A 17,695-nucleotide genomic window follows, 5' to 3' on the forward strand; every position below is an offset into this window, starting at 1 on the left:
TTAACCAGCCCAGGACACCATCCAAGAGAAGATGGAGGAGGCAGTGAGGAATAGCCACAGGGAAGGGTAAGAAATGGTAGAGGAAGTTACTTCAGACTCCCTGTCAATCCACCACCCATCCCTGTCACTCCTGAAAGCATCCCTTTCTGACTGTCTCTATCGCTCTTGCTTGTCATCATCTCTGGCCTGCAGTTTTACGTTTCTCTAGCTCCATTCATCCCAACCTAGCCTTTAAACTGCCACCAGATAAATATTTCTTAAGAATGGGTTGAGTTTTTCAAAGAGAAATATGAGTTCTGCCCAGCGCTACAGCATAAAGACAAAATACTTGGGTGTGATGGGAAAGTCCCTGCAGAACCTGTTCGTAGCCCATCTTTCCACTGAACCGAACACTCACTACAGTTCTCTGTGGTCTGGCCTCTCTGTCAATTTTCAGTCATGACCCATGCTCATGTGGTGTTTTATCTTTGTTCACAGAGTACCCTCCTGTCTTAGTTAGGGCTTTACTGCTGTGAACAGACACCATGACCAAGGCAACTCTTATAAAGAACAATATTTAATTGGGGCTGGCTTACAGGTTCAGAGGTTCAGTCCATTATCATCAAGGTGGGAACATGGCAGCATCCAGGCAGGCATGGTGTAGGAGGAGCTGAAAGTTCTACATCTTCATCTGAAGGCTGCTAGCAGAATACTGACCTCCAGGCAGCTAAGATGAGGCTCTTAAAGTCCACACCTACTCCTATAGAGCCACACCTACTCCAACAGGGCCACACCTTCTGATAGTGCTGTTTCCTGGGCCGAGCACATACAAACCATCATACCTCCTGAAACTATGCTTCTTTAAAAGATTTACTTTCTGTCAATGAGTGTTTGCCTGCATGTATGTTTGGGCACCAAATTGAGTGTCTGTTGCTCAAGGAGGCTAAAAGTGGGTGCTGGGAACTGAATTCAGGTCTTCTGTTAGAGGAGCCAGTACTGTTACCCATGGAACCATCTCTTCAGCCCCCAAATGTACCTTTTACAAAGTATCTATCCCATAATTTTACTCATTCTTCATGTACAAGTTTAAATTTCATATCATTCAAGAAAGGTTCCTGCTGGATGATTCCACGTACCTTCTTCACGGTTTATTCACGCGCACGTTAATGCCAGCACCTAGTGAGTCTCTCCTTTGAGGTGAAGCTAATTATGAAAAAGCCAATCTTTATCACTGAACATTAAGTGGCTTAGACTTGACTCTCTTGCCTTGTGAGTACTTTGTGCAATTTATCTGTGCAAATGTCTTTTCCTATTCAAAAGATCTAAGTACCTTGAGGTCACGACCCTTATTTCCCTTGAAGAAATGCATTCAAAGAAAAAATAAAAATGTTCTATAAGCATACTGAGATATATGCTGCATCATGATATTTATATTAGGCCAAGGTTCCATTTACCTACCGCCCACTGGAAGAGAAATGTCTCCTCGCCTCAAGTACTGACACAATCACACAATATCCTTTGTCCTCCATACAATCCGGTCCTTTTCCACATTCTGGAAGTAATCACTATTCTTAGTTTTAAGTTTATTAATCTCTTCATTTCTATAATGTGTATCCCATATGCTCATGTCCTTATATGAATATCTATATGTTTAGCATGAAGAGCTTTGGCTTCATATCTATTATTTCACAACTTTTTAAATAAGCAACTGTTCCTGGGATCCATGAATGACGGTGCATGTAGCTATAATTCTGGTGCTGAGAGAACTGATGTCAAGTGCCTTCTAAAAAATACATAAGGAAAACAGTGTCCAGATCTAGAAAGCATTTAAGGCAAAGAATGTCCAAACTAACTTTCTCTTTTTTTTTTTTTTTGCAAATGTAAAAATAAAAACCAAAGCCCTAAAAAGCACCCCAATATTTCTTACCAGGAGGGTATATAAAGCCCTCTCCTACTAGTGCTTCTGAAATATCACCTAGTACCCTCCACACTGTAAAAAGGAGATGGTAAAGAGATCTGATGGAAAGCATGCCTCACTGTGGCTACGCCCTCCTTAGAACCCACTCATGGTCAGTTGCTTAGTAACCATCTGAAACATCCACAACATCACGTAAGACCCCGAGGTAGACAGACATGTTTATCTCAGCCGAGACAGATACGGAAACCCAGTCGTAGCCATGATGTACTGGCGTCTGCTCTGATCTAAGCGGGCAGAGGATTGCTTTTATGGAGCTAATTCTGTCTGCTTGCCTTTAAGCCCCATCAGCTACTGCGATGCACAAGAATGATTTTCTTCCCCCAATGCCTGGGGTGATTCTCTCCATCCTTCACCTGAGTTTCTCTCCCCTGTCCCCAGTGCCCCCCACCAGGTGTCCTGTGGTGTCCTGAGGAGGATGGAGGGATTGTCTGGCTTTTTGAGTCCCGCCTTCTCATCTCGGATTCTGACTCCACCCCGAGATAATGTGTGGTGCCTGAAGTGACTTGTCTTTCGCTATGCCATCGCTTGGTCAAACACTGTCCACCCACTGCAAGGCATGAAGGGACCCCTGCTTATCCCTATGACACGTCACGCGCACACTCTTTGGCGGAACCAAACTTCAGAAAGACAGTCACCACCCCAGCATGCTGTTGGTCTAGACTTCTCATTTTACTGAAGTAGAAACTCATCCTTAGCGTAACACACTTAGGAAAGCTGCAAAGGGAGACAAATTATACCAAATCCAGTGACATGTGTCCATGCGCAGCACCTGCCAATTCCTTCACAAAGAACTGGCACGGGAAACTGTGGGATGGAATTAAAGCCAATGGGGAAACACAAGACCACCAACTAGAGACAGGTTTTCCTATAAAAATCAAATATTATTCACAGAAGTCCATCTCACTCTAACTACAACGTTTCCCCGTGGGTATGCCTAATTAGCATAACAAGGAGGTGGGCATTATTTTAACACAACAGTACAAACAAAGCCTGATGTTAACGTTACCCTTCCCTTCCCTCCTATTTCAAGAACTTGACTTCCCCCTTTCCCTTTCCCAACAGTCCCCTGAACGCACCATCCCCACCTCCCACATCTCCCTTGCCTCTCTTGGTTAACAGGCCTGGATGGAATTAGCCCCAGCTTCCCTGGGGAATGTCTCCTATCTAATTTGAGCTACCGTGTCATCATAGACACACATTTCCTACACCTGCTTTGACCAATGCATGCTCTCCATAACAGAGCTATTGCTTCCATACTTAAGGAGGCCCAAACCTTTCTTCAAACAAAAGCTCCCTGTCACAGCAGCACTGTCTCTTCCATATATGTCAATCAAGTACAATATCCACCCCTCCCCAACTTTCCTGTCTACTTCCCTTCTTCTGCAACAATCCCCACCATCTGACCGCACTGTCTACTAAAAATCCGCAATCATCTAGAAAAGCTAAGACTTAGGCGGTATCCTCCCTCAAGACTTAGGAAGTGCTCAGGGAAAATTTCCCTTCGGATCTTATTTCACTCCAGAAGGCAGAGTTGTACTGTCATGTTTAACATGGAGGGACAGTTGCAAGACAACCTCAGTCAAATGTCAGAGCTAATGTCACAGGTCACAACAGCCGAGGCAGGATGGATTTTTGGTGGGCATTATTTTGGATGGAACGCTGGGAAAACCGAATCTTTCTGGTATGAACCCTCAGCCAGGGCCTCCCTCAGCTGCTGTGCATCCTCCTTCTTCACTGCACAAGTCAGGAAGAGTTCACAGCATCCTCTTCGCAGACAAGGGTTCTTAGGTTCAAAGGGGCTTCGCAAAGGTGTCAGAAATTGAAGCTAAATTTGTCTGCTGCTTACACTGCAAGGCAAGACAGGTTGAATCTGAAGGCATCTTCAGGAGACTGAAGCCTCCAAATTAACATTCTGACAATACCATCAAACACGACTCAGACTGCTGATCAACGACAGCCCTCTACACTCCCGCCTCCTTCTGCTATCTTCCCTCCCATCACCTCCATACGTTTCCCTTACTCTAGGCCTAAGAAACACCCAATGTCCTCTGAAAATGGTGCTCTCTGGGAGATGATGCTCTCCCTTCCTGTTGGCCTTCTTCCTGTGTGAGAGACAGCCTTCATCTGTTCATCTCACAGGCCCACATTCAGCTCAGCGGTCACGTCTGTCAGGAGGCCGCTTTCCACCACCAGTCAGAGTCAGGCCCTCCTGTAGCACTTGTCCTTCTAGGCCACAGTGGCTGACTTGTCTGTTTCACAAACCATGCCAACTCCCAGGAGGCAAACCCCACACTTGATTTGCTTTGTTCCTCTTGTGTATAGCACAGTGGCTGATAGATCATGGGTATTCAGTGGCCCCAAAGAAAAGGGCAGAGAAAGGAAGAGATATGACAGGGTGGTGGATCTGGAATCACAATCCAAATGCCTTTGGGAGCTACAGTGAGCTATCTCAGGAGCTGGTATCTAAGCAGAGGTTAGATAACAATCCATCAGGAAGGACACCACATCCTGGGTGAGGGGTACTGCCCTAGGACCTGCGCATCTTCCCAGTCCCACATCCTCAGCTTCATTCAGTGTTGCGGTGGTTTGAATGAAAATGGCTCACTTAGATTAACAGGGAGTGGCAGGATTTGGAGGTGTGGTCTTGGAGGAAGTGTGTCACTGAGGGTGGCTTTCTAGGTCTCAGATGCTCAAGCCAGGCCCAGTGTCACTCTCTCTTCCTGCTGCCTGCAGGTCAAGATATAGATCTCTCAGCTACTTCTCCAGTACCATTCTGCCTGCAAGACACCATGCTTCCCGCCATGATGACAACTGACTAAACCTCTGAACATGTAAGCCAGCCCCAATTAAATGTTCCCAATGTATAAGAGTTGTTGTGGTCATGGTGTCTCTTCACAGCAATAGAAACTCTGACTAAGACAAGTGTGTTCTCAGGTTAAGTAAGCCAACAGTGCAAAAGCAATGGGAGTAGTTACACAGGGTTACCGGCAGAAGAGTGGGGTCAAGTTCTGAAGTGACTGAGTGACTTTGGGGGGATAACTCACTCCATGTCAGTCAGTATCTATCCCTGTTTCTAAAATAAAGGGAGAGAGGAGGTAAAACCAACTGGATGATCTCTAAAGCCACCAAAGCAAGTCTAGGGAAAGTTTTGTTTGCCATGCATGGTGCACTGTGTTCTCACAGGGCACATGGATTCCAAAGTCCTCTGCCTTCACCAACACTGCCTTCTTTGTTTAATGGCCCCTTTCTCTAAACAAAGAAATATAAAATTCACAAAGAAAACTGAGCAACACACGCATGGGCGCATGCAAAGGCACAGGTACACACTTAAAGTGTAAAAGATGAATACTAGCAAAATCTGAGTATAATAGGAAACTGGTATGAACCTACAAAATGTAAGCAACTCACCGGGAGCACCCACTCTGATCCATACATTTAGACTCTGGCGTCCTTGACTTTGTTTGCTGATAAAGGTCCATGATGATGTCATCGCTTGCTATTTTATTGAAAAAACTCTTAGTTGTTGAGTTCCACACATTGGATGCAGGGGATCAGTTAATGACTGATTTACATGGCTCTGCTATTCTTGGCTCTGTTATGAAAGCAGAAACTTAGCTAAAATGACAGGATCTTTTTTTTCCTGCTTGGAAATGATGCAGATGTGTTGCAAACCGAATGCACAGAGGCATTAAGTGGCCAGAGGAAGTACTAAATTTTCTCAGTTGATTTTGGATTTTTTAAGGGAGAAAAGGGCTACAAAGCGCTTTCCGTTGGCAAATCTGTCCCTCTCCTAGAGCACACCCTATGTGTTTGGAGGAGGTTGGCTGTGTGGTATATTCCTAAGATGATAACAGCCGCTGAGCCTCATCACCTCCAAGATCAACTCAAATTGATGAAATGTTACCACGTGTCTCTGAGAACTACAGAGGGAGACAGAGTTAGATATGGCTTAAGGGTTTGTGAGTATCTGAAGAAAGAAAGAGAATCACAAAGTCACTCTGTGGGTGCAGCTCATGGTTTGTGCCCCAGGAATTAACTGACACCCTCATATACACAGAGAGAACACAGAAACACACAGGCACAGACACACACACACACACACACACACACACACACACACACACAGAGAGAGAGAGAGAGAGAGAGAGAGAGAACCTGCAAACAGAGATCCCTGGCTTTCTTCATTCTCACATACTACAGCAAAAACATTTCTCTTGCTCCCTCTCAGCAGGGCTGATCTGACAGTTAATCCTGCTGCCCGGAACACTTTCAGGCCAGGGCTTTCGTGAGTTTTCTACTTTCCTCCTGTCAGCCCTCTCAGAAAAGGTCTCTGGGTCATAACTTCAATTTTAGGAGAATGGATATGTGGAGCGTGTACTCTATCTTATCGGCTACATAGGATCCCAATTTCTTTTCCACTTTTTCACCCCAAAATGTGAGTGTGCGCAGGCAGCACTGTAAGACCCAGAGCTATGGTTCAAGATGGCCAAGGAAGAAACAGCAAACAGATCATCAATGAGCTGGCCAGACTGGACCCCGAATGTGGGCACTGTTCTTCTCTCTGCTTGTTTAGATTAGCCATGGAAAATGTAAACTCCGCCATGGAAAGCCTCTTCTTGTACTGTGAAGAATATTAAGTCCCATGGCTTAGTCCAGAGCGTTTTCATGGTGCTTTTAGGAGCCAGAGGAGAGTAATATGAATAGAAACGCCCAAGCATGCTTTACTGCATCAATATGTATCAAGTGAGTTCACTGGAAAGCTGAGATCTGTTTTGTTCATTGCCCTAACCTTGGGCTCAAAGCAAGGCCTAGAATATACTAAGCGGCTTCATAAAGATAAATAAATAAACAAAAATATCAATGAACAAGGGAATGAGTCGTGCGTTTACTACATGGGTACTCCAGCTGCTCTTCATGGTAACACTGTAAAGAAATGGCGTAGACTTTTTGTGGCTATAACAAAGTACCCAATACAAGCTAATTATGAAGAAAAGGTCTGTTTAGCTGACTTTAGTCTGAGAGGCTAGATGGCATGATGCAGGCTCTCACTGAAGTCAGGGTCCAGGAAGCGGTGAGAGCTAGGCGGGATCAAAATCAGGTTTCTGTAACATCATGGTTTGGTGATTTTTCTCTTTCTGTCTTTAATTATGTCTTGTTTTCTTGGTTTTTCGTTTTGTTATTGTTAAGAGAGATAGAGAATGGAAATGGTATTGGGTGGGTCGAGAGACAGGGAGGACTTAGGAAAGGGGAAAGAAATATGATCAAAATGTATGAAAAATTAGATAGAAATGATTGACAAAATTAATTCATTAAAAAGAGAACTTCCAAAGAATTCTTTAAGATTTTGCAGGGACAACCACTCAATGAACTAGTGACCAGACATTAGGCCACACCTCCTTCATATTAGGCCACACCCCCACTCACCCAGAGGCCACACCCCTGCCCATTAGGCCACACCTTCCACCCAGTAGGCACACCTTCCAAGTGTTCAATTCCCTCCCCACAGGGTCACTTTGTTTTTTCCCATTTGAAACGTTAAGCCAAGTGGCTTAATTTCTTTCGACTTCAGGCTCCTTGTGTATGCTAACACTGTTCTTGAAGCAGGGTCACTGTGGATGAAATGATTAGGGTATTCTGATAGGACCCAAAGTATGGTTATGCTAGGGTCAAATCCAGAACTATGAAATGGGGGCTGACTGAGGCAGCTGCTGAGTGCCTCCTCAAATCTGGTGTCTCTGCCTGGGGCTGTCCACCTGGTGATTTTAAACCTACACATTTTTCCTCAACTGGACAAGCCCACATGGCTTTGGTTTCAGTTACAAGCCTCCTAGCCAAGCTGCTATCAACACAGCAGCTAGATGAGTTAGGGGAGGGAGAGACAGAGCCTGCGTGTTGGTCCCGTGGCACAGTGAAAGAAAACGAAGATGCAAAACTGCGAGCCAAGGTTTGACCTCAGTAACTGCAAAACCGATTGTCTCTGTGTTTCAACGAACTTCCAGAGATATCTGGAGAGGAAAAGAAACCACAAGCCCTGATAAATGCCTCTCTCGGGCATGACAGGATATCTCAAATAGGTGACAAGAAAGGGAGACATTTTTTGATCTTGCCACAAACTGATTTCACAGGACAAACTGCTGCCCTCAGACAGGAGTGATGGGGAGCTGGGGACAGATAGTTGCAGGTTTTCAGAGCAGCAATCTACACGGGACAGTACTAGGGTAGAAAAACCAGCATAAATGAGAACTTGTTAGAGGCCCAGGGTGAGCAAGTATCTGAGTCAGAAGACCTGAGGACTAGGTCAAAGAAGCAGAGGGACACACTTCCTTAGTTTCATCTCCAAGAGTTCTACCAGGTTCTCAGATGAGTTTACCAGGAAAAAACAAGTCATTTGGAGAACACCCAAGAACTGTGTTCTTAACAACACCTGCCTCTACACACGGCCTAATCCGCCATGGTCTCCTAAGAGCCTAATGCTGCTCTGGAGAGTGAGGAATACTCAGCCATCTTCTCAGCTAAGGGGTGACTCTGAGACCCACCTCGAAGTTTGCAGCTCCGGGGGTGGGGGTGGGAGGGTGGCGGTGGGGGGACGATAGGCTCACTGAAAAATCAACATGGAATCAGAGCACTGGATGAATGTCCCCTTACCCTGATGTGACCAGCAAGCTACCAGAGGCTTCCCAGCACACGTAATGTTCCTTCTACCCAGCATAGCACGATACTCACTCTGCAACAACAACAAAATGGCAAAGCTTGATGAAAGGAGAAATCCACTGTGCGGAGCATCAGGAGTGCAAACACGGAGGTCTAAGTACAACCTGAGGGAGGTGTTCTCCCTTCTACCATGTGGGTTGTAGGTATTTAACTCCGGGCATCAGGCTTGGCAGCAAGCAACTTTACTATTCTCTTGGGCATTTCGAAGGCCCCAGACGAGGAAAACCAACTACTGCACCGACGAGGTGGAATGGGATCAGAACAGGACATTCTAAGATGGGATCAAGCAAATGACAGAGATCCAAAAACACCGTGACGGGTGAAAAGTACTGTTCCTGGGCTCGGTGGACTGGAGAGCCAGGGAGAGAATCTTGGAGCTTGAACACCCGACACCAGGAACTTCCTAAATGAAATGGTGGGGAATAAAGACTGGAATAGACCCAGGAGGCTATCTAACATCTGTAGGACTATCACAGAAGACACAAGCAACGGTGATCCCCGGAGAGAAAATGGAAGAACACGTGAGACAGCAGTGATGGAGAATTTCCCCCAAACTGACGTTAGACACCAAAGCACAGATTCACAAAGTAGAGAGGAGACCAAACAGGACAGAGGAAAATGACACGTAGGCATTGCGTCTCTAAAACTCAGAAAAGCAGAAGTAAATGAAAACTCCTAATGAAATCCTAGACAAATAAAACAAATGCTGGTGTCTCCATGGTGACAGTGACATGTCATTTGGGACAAATCAAACACGCACTGGCACGTGAGAAAGCAAGGAACTGTCCCTAAAAATCTTTTGTAGTATAGAGTCTGTGAGAAGCAAGGAAGGTTGGCCTGTGATAATATGTGGAGAACGTACGTAACTTGATATGTGTTGGGCCATACCCAGCCACTAGGCTGCTTGCTGTATAGGGAGTACTTCTAGGAGCCCTGGGATTAGGGGTGGGACAGGAGTGACCCAAGAATTTCTTCTTAAGTAAAGTCAAAGAAATCAACACAAGAACTGCAGCATGATGGTGGGACATTAAGTAAAAGGCAATTTTATCATTCCCAGAAAGAGATTCACTGGTAGCCGATCCCACTCAAATACATAAGTCTGGCTTCAAGGGAATGGCTGGCGTGAGACTATAGGTGGGAGAAAGCTGTGATCCGTGTCTGCACTGCAGACTCACCGCTTCCGGTGAATACTAGACTTGTGGGATCCACAGTGTGGAGGGCATGTTCTTACCTTCCCCAGATCATGTGTTCTTCCCCACACAGTCTACATTCCACACCCAGGAAATACCTGCCACCATGTTCCTGACTTTTTAAGCAAACAGATGAAAACTTCTCCACTCTCTCGGAGCCTCTACAAATCAGGCTACTCTCCCTTGGCTGATTTCTGCTCCTGTCTACACACTGCTGTGGGGACAGCTTTAGATCACAGCTCTGAACAAGTTGATCTTCCTCCGAGAGCAGCTTCCTCCTGCCCTGTCTATGGTGAAGCTTCCACCTTAGTCAGACTACTGACATGACAGTATCCTTCAAGCCCAAAATTCTCCCTTTCAATAGAAAGAATGATGAGTAGAACATTTTATTTTTAAAAATATACAGAATATACAGTACGCTGCAAAGGATATCATCCAAAGCAGGAAGGAAGTGTGAGGCAAAATAAACACTATTACCTACAATCACAGATCATACTCAGATGCCTGACACACATGGGTGAGCTACACTCTGACCCTTGTTAGTCTTAGGATCTCAGATAAACTACCCAGCCATGCTGAAGCTCAGTCCTCTTCTCTATGAATTGGGTCAAGCCATACCTACATCCCAAGTGGAGACTGTAAATATAAAACACACACTTCATACATCCTGTTTAGTAATTCTGGGCTCTCCATCGCTTTCTTCCATTGTAAATGTTGGGTCTGGCTCTGTATCTCCTGATAGGAGTATATTAGTGTATACTCACTAACAGGAGTCTAGTTCTAAGCACTAGTTCATGGTAGCTCCACCAATTTCTGACCCCTAGCCTATACCAAATATATTCTCTACCTTAAGACAGTGAGACTTCCAAGGCTCTAGCATCAGCTACCCTGTCCTGAGAAAGCATCCTTGGTCTAAAGCCTGGAACTCTGCAGGTTTGAAGGTTGATATGGTGTGCTGCTAAAGCTACTAATGCTAAATGCCACAGAAGAACGTGTGCCTTCTCTTGAATATGACCATCATTAACAACACAGGCATTTCACAGCTTCCACAATGACAATACGTAGTATGGCACTCTCCCGGGCCCCAGGACACGTGATTCCCAGCCCCCATCCTGGACCTTTCCCATTGGAGTCAGCTGTGGTTCAGGGCCTGGGCCTTTGTCTGACTCCATTGTCAGTACTGTTTCTGTGCCGAAGCCACCCACCAACCTATTGTAAATCAGTCAACAGAAACTTAGGACCGTGCTCCATTCCCTTAGTTAATAACACACAGCTCTTGCAAAGGGAAAGGAAATCCCAACTAACCTAGGAGGAGAAAAGACACCAGGAATATGTGTTCTCTGGCTAAAGATAAATGGTATCTATTAAATGTGCATACAGATCCTTGAATAAACACCCAGAGCATGCCTTTGTGCTGTTTTGAAACTCAGAGTACATTAGGAGGGCAAGGCGCCTACTCTCTGTCACACAACCGTCTTCACTCTGTCAGAACGCTATTAGCATTAATGGGAGGTTTTATTGCCTCTCAGAGCATGTGTAAAAACCAAGTGTCTCTAAAAAGTATTACTTGGTTGGCATTTATCATAAGGACTATTAAAACAACAAATAAAAATGTCAGTGTTTCATTTGAACACCTTGTGACACCCAAACTGTCTCTGTACAATTCCAGTTTACACAAGCTATTCAGAGGATGCACACTGGAGTCTAATGAGACTACATTATCCTTCCTGAGAACACCTGAGCAGAGGGTGTTATTCAAAACTGTCCCCGAGGCTGGCAAGTGCTGTTTTTACATCTCTGAAATCCCAGTGCCTTCACTTGGGCCCAGCACATAATAGGCACTCAGTGCACGTTTGCTGGGGTTGGTTTTGTCTTATAATGGCAGGTTTCATCTAACTAAATGCTGTTCTGTGGTAGGCCCATTACTTATCTGATTGAGAAAGCTTGAAACATCCTTGGGAAGTCGGTTTAATAAGCACCATTTTGCAAACAGAACTATCAGGAAGACGGAGAATCTCATCTAAGGTCACATACCTGGCAACTGACTAAAAGATTTGGATTCACAGCCACTGATGCAAAACTGAGCACCAAGCTCTGTTCGTGAGTGGTCACTGACAATTGCATCTCCCATCCCTTGGGTGATGCCAATCTGGTAATGCCTTGGCTACTGAGAACTGCTGTCTATAATCGTACACCCTGGACCGGTGCAGGGATCTGAATGTATCTGACTCTGTACCGTGTGTTACGGTATGATATGTTTTCCTAAGTCCCAAACCCAGCTTGGCTTCTTGTCCTCACCACTAGCTGCTCAAACGGCAGGAAGGAAATCAAATTGGCTCCATTAGGTTTGGACTCTATGTTCACTGCCACACCAGGTGGGGAAAGTCCTCCGTGGGCTAAGCAGCAATGTCTTCCAGTAAAGACTTGGCTGTTTCTGAAGCCATGAGCAAGCTGATATACATGAAGCTCTACTGGAAACCCCACAGGGATCTTGTGACAGACACAGTGGTCAGTGACACAATGAACTACTGAATCCCCAACCTGCAAAATGTGCAGGTCCAGCTACATCGAAGGATTCAGTGGAGGTTGTTAACTGCCCGCCAGCGTCCACATTCCTGGGCTCACCCAATATGTCCAAGGGAGCTCATGTGTACAGTCGGACTACCATCAGACCTACTGTGCACAGCATCTGACGTCCCACACAGACTGAACAGCCTGTGGTCACAGCCCACTGGACTATAAAGAGAAGATTAGTAAAGTAAGGAATGGCTCTGGAGACAAACATCATTAGCTGTGGCAGAAACGGCTTAAAGCCCGCACCCTACTCAAGGACTCAAGGACGTAACACTGCGTCAGGGTAGCCAGAGATTTGTGGCCTTTTTCTGGGTATGCTTGTGAAGTTATTTGAAGAAAGTTTGTGGCTGCGGCTAGAGAGGGAAATTGGGAGGTTGTATAATTAGGGGTGTCTGTGCTGTACACAGGATAGTCAATTTGCAGCTATTTGATAAACACCAACTAGGAACCAGGTGTCTGCCAAACAGCAGTCTTATAGCTGAAGCTTTTCCTCATTTTACAGCTGGAAAATATGACTGGGCTAAAGTACATAGTTTATTGTGTACATGTGGATGGGGAAAAGGGATGGAGGCAATAGCTAGCCAATTTGTGAGGGGAGTCAGACAGACAGACAGACAGACAGACAGACAGACAGACACACACACACACACACACACACACACACACACAAACACTTTTCCAGTGAAAAGACTCAATGTCTACCAGTCAGCTGCTCGTGTGTCCAGACTATCCCATGGCATGAGAAGGCCCAGTGCAATGACAGCTGTGTCAATTAGCCATGGCGTTGATCAACATAAGTAATTTCACGTAAATTAGCCACCCTACCCCTGCCCCCCGGTTTCTGGTTCATAGACTTGGCCACAGACCCATCTCTTACTATACGATTCCAAATGCAATGTCTAGAAAAATAAAGCTTAAATCAATCCCATAGGAGTGTTCTGGATGTCAAATTAATTCCATTTCAGAATATCGTCTCAGTTGAGAGTCATTCTGTAGCATAGTCTCTGACACATTAACAAACTTGTCATTATTAATACCTGGCTAACATGCCTACACAGTTTCAGTCAAGCCCCATGCCCCACCCCCAGACACTGTGGCTCTGGAATGTCCCGCTATTGAGGCATCTGAGGCAACCGCTTCTCAGTCTCTCAAAGCCATCTGTCCCGTGGCAAGTGTCCAAGTTCTGATCCTATCTACCCTAAAACTCTCTTTCAGCGAATGCATGGTTTTCTAGTGACATTTTTCATGTAACACAATTAAGTTCCACCCAAAACCTCATCTTTCCTTACCCATTCCCAGATAATCAATTCAAAGTCTCGGGAAAGAAACCTGAGAAAATTCCAGAAGCCTTCGTTTTTTTTCCTCTAACTCATGCCATCCAGTCCTTGACAATTTTAACAATTGTTCCATGAGAGTGTAGCTTGAATATATTAGGGTGTTTTTTTCTTCTTTCTTTATTTACAACCAAGTCTCACAAGGTTATCCAGGCTAGCCTTCAATTCCTAGGCTTAAGTAATCCTCCTGTCTCAGCCTCCTGAAGAGCTGGAAATTCACCTTCAGCTTAAATCCATTTAATTATTTCTGCCTCCTAGAATTATTTTTGCCTCAGCAAAAGTCACTGTCTGTCTCCCATGAGCCATTTCTTCTCCTCAACACACTCTCAGAATCACCTTTTTGAAGGAATGACTTAGATCACACTCATGTTTGCACCCCCCCACGCCCCCCCATGGCTTCCTAATGCTCTGCAATTAACAATTAAGTGGAAACTTCTGCCCAAAGCCTAGGAGGCTCTGCTTGACCACATCTATCCTCTATCCAACAACCAATCAAACATCCTCTGCATCTCCAGCCAAGCTGACTCAAGGCACAAGAACTTGGGTACCACTTCTGGAGAAAGCACAGCCTGAGGTAGACTCCGGCTTTCACCTTTCCTTCATCACGCTGTATCTTCCTTTTACCTTCACTCAAAACAACTCTAGACTCTTCCCTGTTTCACCATTGGGATGCTAATTTCCCTGAAGGTAAGCTACTGGAAGGCAGTGACCATACAACTCTCAGAGTTCTTGGCTTATAAACACACGTGTGCATTCTCTCTTAATCTCTGTGTTCAAGAGACTAATGGCAATCATCATTATCCACATTATAGATAAAGACAGAAGTGAAGCATCGGCCCCCTCCCCAGTCACATGGCCAGTGATGTGTAGAGCAGGTGTGATAGAGCATCCCTGTTTGAAGGTGACCTTACTCTTGTTATTACACTATTTAGAGTCCACATACCAGGGCACGTGTCTCTTGCAGGAGCCCAAAGAACATTGGACAGAATGAGGAGCTATGGAGAAACGAAGGGCATTCACAGAAACTGGTGACACCCTAGATTCCTTGACCAGCCCTTGTCAGGTGTCATTCATCTTATCTCCTCTGATTTATAAGCTCCTCTCAGTCAAGACTCATGGTTCACCCACCTCTTATGGAGCCCATCAGGAACAAAGGGACTTAAAACAGTTTGCATGATAGAGGTGGCAACTGCCTACAATCATGACCAAGGAAAATTTAATCATGTTCCAACAATAACAACAACAACAAAAGTTTCTTATAGACTGTCCAGCTTCTAGAGGTAGTCTTTGTGTTTCTAGAGTTGAAAGTTGGAGTGAGTAGGTAGATTTCATCATTGTTTTGTTTTGTAAAGTGAAAGGACTGAGGGAGCCTGGGAAGGAGGGAGGGAGGGAGGGAGGGAAGGAGGGGGAGAGAGCTACTTCAAGAGTTCTTCACTGTCTTAAATCCTCTACAATGAGCATCAGCCCATCAGTTTGGAACCAGGCTGGTCCAGCAGCATCTCTTGTGATAAGAGACAAATGGCTCCTTCTAGTTATCTTTGTTATTTCTTCTAGCTCAGCCCCATGCTGCTCTCTCCCCTTGCTTCCAGTCTCTCTCCCTCCCTTCCTCCCTCCCTCCCTCTCTCCCTCTTCCTGTGTCTGCTCTCAGGATCTCTTCCTTCCTCTAGCACTACTGAAGAGATTAGGAGGATCACTGCTCAATGTCTTTTCTACCTTCCTCAAAACAAAACAAAACAAAACAAAACAAAACACTTTCTTTCCTAAGAAAGAAACCAAAGATTCAGGACAAGGTGGCAAACTCCACAGGACTGTGTTTTATCGAGAATGTGGCTATTGTAATTATAAAGGAGCAAACCCCTCTCTAGGCACAGGCCATGGTCATGCCTACTATTGTTACTGAATATATGTGCTGGGTGGCCAAATAGAGCTGGGGAACCCGAGCAGGAATTTACTTCAATGACTGACTCCAGTGACTGTGAGACCTGTGAGGGCAAGGCCCAGTGTCACCAGCTGTGCCCCGCATCAGGTAGGGGCCACACAGAGAAAATGAAAGTCTTTCTGTGGAAGGCAGAGTCAGCACATGTGTGTCTCCTTCTCCCAGGCCTGCTTAAGATCTGGGTCTGACTGTTTCTGCTTCTCACGGACCCGTCACACAGAGAAGAAAGGAGGGGGCTGCTCCATCACCCGGATTGTGAGGAAGCCTAGTGAGCCCAGGGAGGAGAGAACAGTTGGAGAAGATGACCAAGGCAGTGCTTAGTAATTCTGCGATAGCATCGGATGCTCAGAAATGCTCTCCCCAGCTGCCCTGCCCCAACAGGAGGCATGCCTGACAGTCTGGACACCAAGCCCAAGTCCACAGTGTGTTGCATGTGCAATGCCCCACTGAACTGACAGTACCACGACCAAGTGTGGATTATAGCCTGGGGTATACCAGCCAGCTCCTGCTTTTGAGGAGTTCCATTGTTTCTCAGCCTTGCCTGTTTGAATGCATCTAGTCTTGCTTTTCTTTCTCTCTCTCTCTCTCTCTCTCTCTCTCTCTCTCTCTCTCTCTCTCTCTCTCTCTCTCTCTCTCTCTTTTCTTTGAGACAGGGTTTCCTCCTTGTGATCAATCCTGGCTGTCGTGGAACTCACTTTTGTAGACCAGGCTGCCTTTGAACTCATAGAGAGCTGCCTGCCTCTGCCTCCCAAGGGCTGGGATTAAAGGTATGCACTGTCACTTTATTGGAGGCTATTCTTTGTGACAGGGCCATAGCAGAACGGCTGTGACAAAGACTGCAGAGTTCAGAAAGCCTAAAATTTGCCACTCTGGCTCTCCCAGAAGGCTGCCCACACCTTCTAGTTCCGACCCTCCCGCTGTGATCAGACCAAAAAAATTAAGCTGAAGAGGACAAAAGACTGCCTATCTGGCTCAGACCACTGCAACCAAAGAATGCCTGTTGCTTAGCAGGTGTTTAATATAGTTTAAAGTAAAGAATGGAGATGCAGCTAAAAAGGTGCAAAGATTCAAGGATGGAAGAGCCTGCAGCAGGCTGGAGGCAGGGACCCCATGAGCTGTACCAGTGTCCCAAAGCTCTGCCTTTTCAAACCATGAGGTGTTTTGTGTGAGTGTCCTTTGGCTAACTATCTGGGAGCTCTTCGTGAAAACCAGGCTGGACAGCCAGCCAGATAGAATCATTATAAGAATTCAGAAACATGGAGCTGTCAGGACAGACCTAATGCAGCAAAAGCACTCAAAGTCTTTCCATGCCACACATTTACATTAGAAATGCTGTAGAATAAACACTTGGAAATCGGCTCACCCTGAAGGCTCCCCCACTCAGCTCAACCCAAAACATCTGGCAAAAGCCAAACATTTATAAACAAGGTACGGAGTGAAAACATTAAAAAAAAAAAGAATCTCCATCTTAAAGACAAAAGCCAACCCACTCTGCCATAACCAAGTAGAGTGGACAACACAGGAGTTTAAAGGAAAAGGAGTTTAAAGCCTCTGGCGCCTGTACGGGAAGCACATCCAAGTCCTAGCACCCATAAAGTTTATGGTTAGATTCAAAGAAGGACTGGACCTTTAACTTTGAAAATGATCAAATAGAACTTTCTGCACAAAGAGAGAATTTGATACTATTTATCTCCTTTTGTTTTTTTTCTTTTTGCTTTCTCCCGAACAACTACTGCTTCCATGGGGTGTTTCCTTAGCCATGGTCAGGGAATTCTCCAGCATCCATTTCCCCCAAGCCTGGCCCTAGGCATAGCACATTGTAACGTCTTCTCTTAGGAGACTGTTTGTTTGTTTAAAACACAAAATCCTGGCATGGTCCCTCTTACAGTTTTTTTTTTAAGATAATACAGAAGTGCAACTTTAATAGCAATGTTAAGTTTTAATTTTAGTTATAACAGCCTATTTATAATTAAATAAAAGCATCAGATTATCT

General features: G+C 45.3%; 1 protein-coding gene across 7 annotated transcripts in view; it reads right to left on the reverse strand.

Moving 5' to 3' along the window:
- Nucleotides 1-17,695, reverse strand: part of Smyd3 (SET and MYND domain containing 3) — a 566,094-nt gene that overhangs the window by 157,493 nt on the left and 390,906 nt on the right. The window contains exon 1 of one of the 7 annotated variants that reach the window (XM_011238865.3): nt 5,366-5,407. The exons of the other annotated variants lie outside the window; for them this stretch is intronic. Coding sequence (XP_011237167.1) covers nt 5,366-5,392 — 27 coding nt within the window. The 5' untranslated portion in view covers nt 5,393-5,407. Of the gene's footprint in view, nt 1-5,365; nt 5,408-17,695 lie in introns of those variants that run through there. 7 annotated transcript variants of the gene reach the window in all.

This window comes from Mus musculus, chromosome 1, assembly GCF_000001635.26.
Source record: "Mus musculus strain C57BL/6J chromosome 1, GRCm38.p6 C57BL/6J".
NCBI classification, from domain to species: domain Eukaryota; kingdom Metazoa; phylum Chordata; class Mammalia; order Rodentia; family Muridae; genus Mus; species Mus musculus.